The following is an 11,106-nucleotide window of genomic DNA, read 5'->3' as shown; positions in this document are numbered from 1 at the left end:
AGAGTTAAAAGGTCCCACAGCATGAAAATTTCACTTTATGAGATTTTTTAATATTAATATGAGTTCCCTCAGCCTGCCTATGGTCCCCCAGTGGCTAGAAATGGTGATAGTTGTAAACCAAGCCCTGGGTATCCTGCTCTGCCTTTGAGAAAATGAAAGCTCAGATGGGCCAATCTGGAATCTTACCTTTATGTCATCATAAGGAGAAAGGTTACCTCCCCTTTCTCTGCTTTTGCCTTTCTTTCTCTGCCCCCCAGAGAATTTGGCCCGCCCATGAGAAAGAGAGAGACATCATGGCTTGCAAACGAGCAAAACATGGCAGTTGGTCAAGGCCACAACCCCACCCTCCTCAATAGCTACAGACACAGAAATGGCACATACTAAGGAAAGCTCATTGTGGGACTGGCTCTAGTGGCTGTAATTCTGCACCAAGGCTGAATTTCGGGAAAGAGACTTCAGATACAGTATTAGGGGACCACTGAGGCCTATATAAAAGCATCCAAAAAGCAGCATGTCATAGGATCTTTAATGATTGCCTAGGCAGTTTCATAGTAAAGTCTGCTAAATTTTAAAACAGGAGATAAAAACTGGAGAAAAGTGGGAAAGATACTATATATGATGGATTGAGAAAGCAATCTCCCAATCTATTTTAGCCAAAGATAAAATAAAAAATCAGAAACTGAGAAAGACACATCTGAGTGACCACAACCTAGCCATTCAGACTGCTGGACACAGACAAACCTGGCAACCCAGAGAAAACAAACGTGTCAGTTCTGTCAACAATAAGAAGTAAAGCAACAATTCCTGCTTCACTGCAGTCTGCAACATAATAACCAAGTTCTTTACCAACATAAAAAATTAAAACAAGATTTTGACACACTCTCCGGCAAAACCAAATGTATATTTACTTAGGGGAAAATGACCATAGAAACGGCCTGAGATAATAAAGTAAAAGTATAGAATAAAAGTTGTGGAGTAAAAAGTACAATATATTATATTTTATATGTAGCATGTTATCTTTTCTCAATTTTTTTCTTTAATTGTGGTATACTATATTGTAATGTGCAAACCATTTATTGTCTTTTCCCCTAAGTGTCTAATTCTAAATTATTATTCTTGAATTTTAAACCTTGCACAACATGCTTTGGCAATACTGTAACCTACTTAATTTAATTGTGCCAATAAAGCAATTTTTAATGTGAGACAGGGAGACAGAAAGTGATAGCAAATAAAGTGAAAGCAAGAAGAAAAAGAAGAAGGGAAAAGCAGTAACTGATTTGTAATTTAGGGTTTGGTAATATTGTGTATGTAACATTCACGCCCATAAAGCACGCCGAATTGTTGAAATTAAATTAAATTGGGACGGTAGACACTTGCACATAGGGGATGAGAGGGAGCAAGAAACGATAACAAAGAGGATTTTAATATGAGAGCTATAACTGCTTCATCAACATATATGCTTCTTGCCTGTCATGCCAATCAAGCATAGCCGAGAGAGAGAGAGAGAGAGAGAGAGAGAGAGAGAGAGAGAGAGAGAGAGAGAGAGAGAGAGAGAGAGAGAGAGAGAGAGAGAGAGAGAGCTTTCATCAGTCACATCTCGCTGTGGGAGGGGGATTGAAGCAGCTGCCTCGGAGCTCTCCGGTAACGGAGACAGTAGACGGCACTGGCGATCCCCACACAGCACAGTTTAGACTCTACCTGACTTGCAACCTGACAGTAGGAAGACGATGAAGACATAAAGGAACTTCCCTCTGGTTTTTGCGGCTGTTTTCAATCTGCTCTTGACAGCACATTTCTCTTATTTTCGGGCAACAAATAAAGTAATAATGCATGTTAATGATTTATAAAAACCAGATGGCGGTGAGTTGAAATATCACTAAAACACATTTAAGTGTGTTGGGACGGAACGAGGTGTTTTTCTTCGCCTCTTTCATACCAAGTGCGGACTAGAAAACTTCGTTTCTACCGGTGGCGGACCTTCTATTTTCGTCTTTAATTTTGACATCATCTGACCCCCTTCTCCTCCACCACCTCTTTCTCCTCCTCCAACCGTCTTCACTTGATAAAACAACAGCCACCTCGGAGACAAGACTACATTCTGCCTTCCAGCGGTCAAAGGGAATCAAAATAACAATTCAGCAACCAGCAGCACATGATTGGACCCTCACAAGGATGCTACTCCAGCACAGACACCACTAGACGGTCCAAACAGCCGCTGCCAATATGTTTAGGCGAGGTAAGAGAAAGAGAAATTCACTTGTTTTTGTCGCTGATGGTGTGGAGCGCGTGTGGCTGGACCGTCTGTGTGTGTGTGTGTGTGTGTGTGTGTGTGTGTGTGTGTTTGTGTTTGTTTCTTTAAGTTGGTACAAATTCTTGGGAGCGTTTTTTTTTATTTTTAAATGATGGCTAAATGGAGTCGCAGAGAAGTTGCCTAAGAATTTTACCAATCGTATTTTATTCACGCTGGCGGCCGGGAAGGGAAAGGGAATTAAATATTTATCCACTTCATGTAAAAAATATTCTTAAAATAGCGAACCGCTGCCGCACTGCAGTTTGTAGGACCTGCCTGCACGAGGATGGCTGGTGATGTTGCTGCGCGCGCCAGTGTGCGTGACTGAGAAATACAAAGAGAGCGCGCGAGAGTGAGATTGTTAGGAGAAAGTTCCCAGTTGTTTTATTTGTAAAAGTTTCCCCTGTTTGGACACTTTGTGTGCGCGCACCTATGGCATGACTGCGCGCGCTTGGCGTGACAGAATGTGGCGCCCAGCCATACAAACAACAGGATATTTTGACTTCTGTCTGCACTGAAGGGAGAGGGTGGCTCTCCCGATGGACAACTAGAGAATAACAGCACGCGCCCAACACCTTGCTGTTTACTATCACACTGACACGCGGCTGTTTTGTGGTGAGAAAAGGTATAAGGTTTTACCACGATGACCTTGCCTGTGGGTGTGCATGTGTTGACAGGGAGGCTCCAATCCCACGGTCAGCCACCTTTTGACATGAACGTGCACGTGTGACGACGAGGATCTAACATCACTAAATATGAAATAACACACACACACACACACACACACACACACACACACACACACACACACACAGTTTAAAGAGAAGTATTTGTGGAGTGGTGACTCATCTGCCAATCCACTCCCTCCCCCCCAAAAAAAAAATTAATAAAAATAAATACAATTAAAAATTACAGTGGGGCTCCTGTGAAAGGCAGATTGTCAGGGTACTGCTTTGTGATGAGTGTAGCATGCCGCTGACTGAACCTTGAGAACATAATAGAAAAACATTCTTTAATAGAAACGCTGGAAGTCTGTCATTTGTCATATCAATACAGCCCAACTCTGTGAAGGGAAACAACACACATACAGTACATATATGTACATCATTATCTATTAGTTCATTTGGTCGGCCCGAGTTGGAGCACAAGCTGGGCGATCTCATTAAGGTTGGGACCTAATGGGCTTGACAGAGGGCTGATTAGTGCTGTCATTGTATGTGTGTGTATGTATTGTATGAGAGAGCAAAAGAAAGACAGAGCTTGCTGGCTAGAGGCAGACAAGCTTTAATTTTAATCTTCCTGTAATTTCAGATGGATAGCACCCACACACACACACACACACACACACACACACACACACACACACACACACAATGGTGATGGCTGATGCGTTGTGCTTTGTATCTCCTCCTACAAATATGTGGCTGTCAGTAACAATAATAACATTCAGAGTAATTGTGCAGTCTGCCTGAGATTCAGTTATCTATGTCTGTCACCTTTACCCACAGTATCTCACTGTGGTGGGATAAAACAAGAGAGAGAGCGTGAGGAGAAGAAGGAGAAGTGTTTTTGTGTAATGAAAACTCCCTCTCTTTCTCTTTGTCTCTTGTTCTTTCTCTATCTCTCTGCTTGGCCAGTTCCTGCTGCCAGCTTCAGTCTGAGAGGAGAGAGGCCTGGCAGGCTGATTGGCTACTAACTGGCTGGTTTGGGTAGCTGCCGAAGCTTTGTTTCCCAGCTTATTTGAAGCTGGATTTGTTTCCCTTACTTGACTTTGCCTCTGTCTCCAACGTAGTCTCTCTCTTTATCTACAGCTTTTCACAGTCATGTGCACACTGACACTGTGTAAACAAAACACATGCCAAACCATTAAATGAGTAATGAAAGGAAAAGCTCTTTGATTAAGACGCAAATGAAAGGTGATCAATAAAGCCCATGATCATTTTTTATACTGATTTTACCAAAGCTAAGCATTATTCATCTGATTTTGTTTTCCTTTTAGAAGATTTGCAGCTTTTTGGCACATCTAATACACAATTTCACTCATAAAGCACAAGTAAGCCCATGATTTAATTCGGAAAACACCATCATTCAATGCAAGGTGCAAACCCTCACAAGCAGAGCTGATCAGAAGTCAGAATATGTGGATGAATTTAAGAGTAAACATGACCAAATCCATGAGTGTGGATCAGACAAATCAACTGTAATTGATCAATACGAATACCTTTCTTAGGGTTTGAAAGCAAAGCAGGCTTTTTTTTTTAAATAATTGGAAAATTGCACTGCATCATCATACTCTTCATCACCTCCCCCATCATTCCACTTTCAAAAAAGGACATGATCTTATGCTATCATGGCATACTATTTTAGAATATAATATACAGTAAAATTGATGGCATCATTTTGAGGCATTCTGGAGAGCTGAGAGTATTTGTTATGTAAGCAAACTGCTTTCCTCTGGAATTAAATTTTTTAGGAGTTTTCAGAAATATCCAAGATTCAAAAACTAAGATAAGCATACGCAAACATTTGCAAAATGGGCTGTGGAATAAATTAAAAAAATAAAAATTAAATACAGTGATTTTGAAAATATCGTTGACTGAATTCAGTATGAGTTAAAGCAATGGTAATATAATCTATAGTTTGGTTCACATAAAGGTGCTGTGTCAAGATTGTTTTAATAAAAAGGCAACTTGGAACTGAAAAACGGTTGTGAGCAATTACCAAAATGTATTATTTGTACTTGTTTGCTGATACGGTTTGTAACTACTAGCTTTTAGGAGATAGTGTTTGCAGTATCCTCATGGATTTCAAGAAAAACTTTCCCTGGATTACTTTGATACTCAAGAAAACTTAGAAATATGATGATTCTCTGGCAAGTTCTGGCCTAATAAGTTATAAGAGCTTCTTTTTATTCTAGGATTTCTAAGCAGATTTATGGACGTTTATTCAAAATTGTCACCAGAGATAATGGCATGTGTCTCATGTCTGTGTTCAGATTTGATTGAGTTATAACAGTATCTTTGCCTCATGTCTCTCCCTCAGTGCCCCTCCATCAACCTCTGATCTAAACAATTTATGAAGATGTCAGTAACTGCATAACAGCATATAGTGTCTATGGATATGATGGTGTTTATCTGTCACATTAAGACACAGTTTAATTTTATGGAAGACAGCATGCTTTTTGAGTTTTGTGTTAGCAGTTTGAGTTTGATAAGATAGTTTAACATTTTTGGGGGATAATGTGAATGAAATGTGTGTAATTCCTACTTCTTGAGTTGGGAACATGAACTTCTAGGCACAACACTGTCTCATCTTCTTCTTATCATTACTATATGATATGATTTCATCCTCTCGCTTTCGGTCCTGCCAATGAATATACTCTAATCCACAAAAATGTGCAATATCTGAAGAATTTTCTGGAATATCAACTTCAGCCATGATACAGCTAACTTCAGCTTAGTAATGAAATCCACTGATCAATATCAATATACAATGGTAAAATTGCAAGTCACTGTTCATTCAGACTATAGCCTCAACCTCGCTCGAGGGCCAATGGCTTTCTCTGGGCCCCAGTGTGAATAAAGTTTGGTCTGATTATGAAACTTTCCAACAGTATAAAAGAGTTCCTTCTCAACTTGAGCTAAAACGAATAAGAACTTTGTCTTGATATAACCCAAGCATTTTTTAAGCATGTCGTGTACATGTATGTATATGCAGAAATATTGACCTGTATGTAATGCTAATTACGTTGAAATAATTTGTCATTTTCAAACCTTCTTTCTCATAGGATGATTTTCATTTTATCTGATGCCATTGTGACAAAGACTAATGTTGAATTCTTACTTTGTCTCTCTGAGCTGACAGTTGTGTTGACACAGACATACACTTGCCTGTAGGCCATTGTCAAGTCTACAGTCAAAACAATTAGAAACCGCTGTTACTGTTTTGTGTTGCTGTGTGTGTGTGTGTGTGTGTGTGTGTGTGTGTGTGTGTGTGTGTTTGTGTGTACTTGCAACTATGATAGCCTTGGTGGATGATAATAACATATGGATTAGTGACAAAATGTTTATTCGGGTCGTGAAGCACCAAATGGCGAGGTAATTGAGTGCTGAGGTTGATCCAAATTTGCTCTTGCAGTACCGACATCCTGAGGCAGTGGACAGATTTTGCAGATTATAGGCAGAGGGACACAATAAAGGGAATGTGGCACTTTGTGTGGATTCAGTGTAAATCTCATATTAGAGAATTAAATCATATCGGGATTTGATGACTGGAATGGAATTCATATGATAATTAATTATATCTCTAATGCAAGTCACAGTAGAGAACAGGATGAAACGCATCGCCACACACAGCGCCACACACAGCGAGCGTCCGTGCGATGGCTGTGCATATCAATGACCTTTGCAACCGCTCCTTCTGCCTGATCTCAAGGTTACTCACAGACTGCTTTCTTCTGCTGTATCCTGAGCTCAGGGTGGTCTGCCTGCTGAATTCTATTTTATCATTAAGTTGCAAAACAATTTTCTGGAACGTGCGTAGCGTTCACAATTGATAGACCATGTTTAAATGTGTTAAAATAATTACAGGGACTGATGTTTTACAGCTCTGAGCTTCTAAACTGGTGAACTCACAAACACAATGCCAAAAATAAAAAATGCAACACTTAATAAGCAGGAGTTGTTTTGATGCTAAATAAACAAATACCAAGTGCTACAAATTATACTGTGCAGAGCACGAAATAGCATTTCACAATGGCCCTGTGGTGGTTTATTCTAACTTTCTTGCTAAAAAACTCTTTATCCCACATTTATATTTACGTACAAACATACTGCTTTGCATTTTCCAAATTTTAGATCACAGTGCAAGTTGACAGTGCAGCCATAACAAAGGAAACATTACTCTGCACAAGTTTACATTGTTCAAACCAAAAAAAGTTGTAAAAGCCATTAGGCTAGCACAAAAAAAATGAAATAGTTTATGACTCCTGCTACTTGTTTAATTGCCACTGCAGTAAGGTTGTTGCTGAATTGTTGGTAAATGTTGTGCATTAATTTGCTTATGTCAACACAGTGATCATAAGGATTTTGTGAGTGAGTGTGTGTTTGTGTGTGAGCCTCAGCAATCGTTAATGTAAATGTCAGAGCTTGAGGACTAGAGGAGTTATACTGTATAGTATGCTGATGCAGACGTGCAGAAAGAGAGGAAAGGCAAAGAGAAAGTGTGAGACAGTGACAGAGAAATGGACACAAGAACGATTATTTGGAAACAGACTTGACCTGGAGGATAAAGGAATGAAAGAGAGAGAGAGAGAGAGAGAGAGAGAGAGAGAGAGAGAGCCAGTGAGGAGTGAAAGCTGAGCTGAAGTGAGATGATGATTTGTGTGTGTGTGTGTGTGTGTGTGTGTGTGTGTGTGTGTGTGTGTGTGTGTGTGTGTGTGTGTGTGTGTGTGTGTGTGTGTGTTTCAGGCTGATTTTCAGTTTCTCCCTGTTTGGACCAGGCACTTTGATATTTTCCTGTCTGCAGAGGGAGAGACTGTTGGACAAACCAATCGCTTGCAGCAGCATCCTTGTTTGCTGACTGAAGTGGATGAGACACTATTACTCATGTTAACGCTGGTGTGTCTTATCTTATAATATAAGATAAGATAAGCCTTCATTGATCCCCAGAGTGAAGATTCAGATTGTTGCAGCAGCACAAGGACAGAGATAATTACAGATAAATAGAGAAAGTAAAAATAAAAGGTATTTAAAACTGAAATGAGAATAGAAGTGAAATTAGGAGCTATACAAGAGCAATTACAGACAAAATTACAAGGCAAAATTGACAGTGGTGTGATGTTGATAAGTAGCAGCAAAGTCAGCAAAGTATATTATTAACAGCATCCACTAGACTAATTTATAATATGAAAAAGTAATTATACTTAGTGTTCATCTGTATTATTATACAATTATAATATAGTATATCATTAAATAAAACAGTACAACATAATATAGTAAAATATATAATAGTATGGGATATAAGATATACCATATGGTAAAAGGGTGGTGCTGGGGGAGAGTGTGGGGTGCATTGAGTTGTGAACATCCAACAGTGGTTGACAGGTCGTGGAGGGGGTTGGCATTCCTGACATTTTTAAGCCTTTAAACTTAAAATGTCTGTGAGATGAGAAGATGGATATTAATATCATTTATTCTGCATATATATATATATATATATATATATATATATATATATATATATATATATATATATATTGCCAGATTGGTGTAGTCTGTTCTGGCTCAACATCTCAACATCTCTGTGATGACAAAAGCTGCAACCAGCTTTTGTTTGCCAAGAAATAGATCTAACATGTAACTACTTCTAAATACACAAGCTGTTGTTTTTACCTTTTTCTCCATGCATTTGCTTAACAAGATACAACATGTCAAGTAGTAAAGTGTTGTAAGGCTACTTTTTTCACTTGGTGCATTAACTGCACAGCTAGCCTGCCCAGAGTGATATTGATAATTTTTCTCATTCTCAGACAGAAAGCAATAAAGCATATTTCAAAAATGCTGAACTATTCATTTAAACTAAAGCAATTAATATCAACTAATTGACACTAGGCTTAAAGTTCCATATTTGTCATTATTGCTGATGCCTTAGTCAAAAAGTAATGCACCACATGGCACATTTCTGGAAACATTGACCCAAAAAATGGAAAGAAAATCAAATCCTTTGTGTCAAACTCCGATGCAGGATATATCTCCTCTATCCTCTCCTCTTCCCTCAAATCTCCTCTCCTCCCATGTCTTCTCCTCTGTAGCTAGTTCGCTCTGTACCTGTTGAATAATTGATAGCTGTTTTGGTTTCCGATAAGGCGTTTGGGGTTCACAGCTCTCAGCAGTATGGGCTTGCTGCTTTCCTCACGGCAGATCACACGGCTCAGTCCATCCTTTCACTCTTCCCCTTCTTCACTCTGCCACACTCTTGTTTTTTTTATCTCTTCTACTACTATTCCACATTATTCTGATATGCACCACTCTCACACACATTCTCTGCTACATGTTTGCATGCATGTACTGTATTGTAGCCAAAAGCCATTCCAGGTTTTTTCTTGATAAGTTCTTGATATCTATCCTATTCTCCTGACAGTGATTAAAAACAACCCCGCAAACATAAATACATATTTTCTTCTGGATATTACCATGGAAACAAAACCCGTAGAGACCGAAAAATAAGTAAATAGGATAAGGTATTTAACATGCCTCTGTGAGGTAGCTCATACTGCAGCAGCCTGCTATAACATGCAGGTTGTTGAATGGGATCTGAACACTTCTAGAAAGGTGGGTCAAAAAGATGGCATGCCAATGATCATATCCCTGTTGGTTAGTTTTAACCTCAGACTGTCGTCCTCTGAGATAAGGCAGGTCAACAAAGTTTGTGACTTTGACACAGGATACCGTTGATCATTTCCTAACAGATAATTGTATAATCTTTTTTAGTTAACAAATTCATTCAACCTCATATGATCTATTCCCATTGAGCAGTGTTGGCACTTCAGCTACTTCATAGTTAAAAGTCATTTTTCAGTCATTTCAAGTCATTTATTATTGATGTTGTTGTGTCTACCCCCCTGCAACAAATTGCAAATGGAGCACTTGAGTATCCCAAAATGTATTGGTGTATTAATATGCATGTACAGAAACTGCCTTACAACCTTCCTTCTTTATTTGTTCGCTTGGCCTCTGAGGCTCTCTGCTTTGCTGTCTCTCATTTCTGTTCTGCCACCTCTGTGCAGTAAAGTGTTTAGAGCTCTGTATTGGCTGTTACCCGCCCAGCATGTGGGGAATTGAAGGAGATGGGTTAAAGAGGGAGAAGAGTTCATCAACCCCAGGACAACAAGTCAATTCCTCCTGATTTACCACATCAATCCCATCTGTCCTGCAGTGTTCCTACATAAAACACACACACACACACACACACACACACACACACACACACACACACACACACACACGCACACACACACGCACAAAACATGCGTCTGCACATACATAATCGCTCAAACAGACACATGCAGACACATCGACTGCCGATTTACTCACAAGCTCTCTTCACATTTTCATTGTCTCTCTCTCTCTCTCTCTCTCTCTCTCTCTCTCTCTGTACTGCAGTATAGACAGACAGGAGCGGCAGCAGTAGCAGGTCTTACATAACTACATCACTGCATTAACGAGCCCATCTGCCTCTGACTGGTGCTTACACTTAGAGCTCTAGTAAAATGATACACAGTTAATACAAGAGCGCAAGATATAAGACCACCCACCTGAACTGTCCCTATAAGCAAGCTGACCAGGCTTCCCTATTGTTTGTCTCTACTCAGCACATTTTCATTGTTTAATGGGAGATACACTCCTTATAAATGCACCTGGTTTGTACTTTTATTGCCAGTTTTAAATTTTACATCCAAGGGGAAAAGCTATTGACATATACTGTACACTCAGTTGCCAGTTTATAAGGTACACATAGCAAAAACTATTGCAGTCTAATACAACAGTCCTGCAATAAATCCTACCTTCATGAATGTTATAATGTTTACTACTTTAGAGGTTTTAGTGTTCCCTCATTGATATAAAAGTGATGAACAAATATTAGAAATACCTCTCAGTATGACCCAATACATTTGAACTGCACCTCTAAAACAATTTCAACAAAAATGAACAATACACCTAATAAACTGGCAAATGAGTGTAGATAGTCTTTCATCTTGGGCTCTTGTCTTTTCGTTGCATTGCTTCTTTTCTACTCCTTTGTCTAAAGCTGAAACA

At 39.3% G+C, this 11,106-nt stretch overlaps 1 protein-coding gene across 1 annotated transcript in view; it reads left to right on the top strand.

Annotated features, from left to right (window-relative positions):
• The first annotated feature begins 1,944 nt into the window (after nucleotides 1-1,944).
• The window catches only part of rtn4rl1a (reticulon 4 receptor-like 1a), a 92,093-nt gene continuing 82,931 nt past the window's right edge, over nucleotides 1,945-11,106 (top strand). Inside the window, exon 1 of the mRNA XM_028595957.1 lies at nucleotides 1,945-2,236. Within this exon, the coding sequence (XP_028451758.1) occupies nucleotides 2,224-2,236 (13 nt within the window). The 5' untranslated portion in view covers nucleotides 1,945-2,223. The remainder of the gene's footprint in view (nucleotides 2,237-11,106) is intronic.

This window comes from Perca flavescens, chromosome 13 (genome assembly GCF_004354835.1).
Source record: "Perca flavescens isolate YP-PL-M2 chromosome 13, PFLA_1.0, whole genome shotgun sequence".
Taxonomy (NCBI): Eukaryota; Metazoa; Chordata; class Actinopteri; order Perciformes; family Percidae; genus Perca; species Perca flavescens.
The sequence above is the reverse complement of the archived record's forward strand: the minus strand, read 5'-3'. Positions and strand labels throughout refer to the sequence as shown.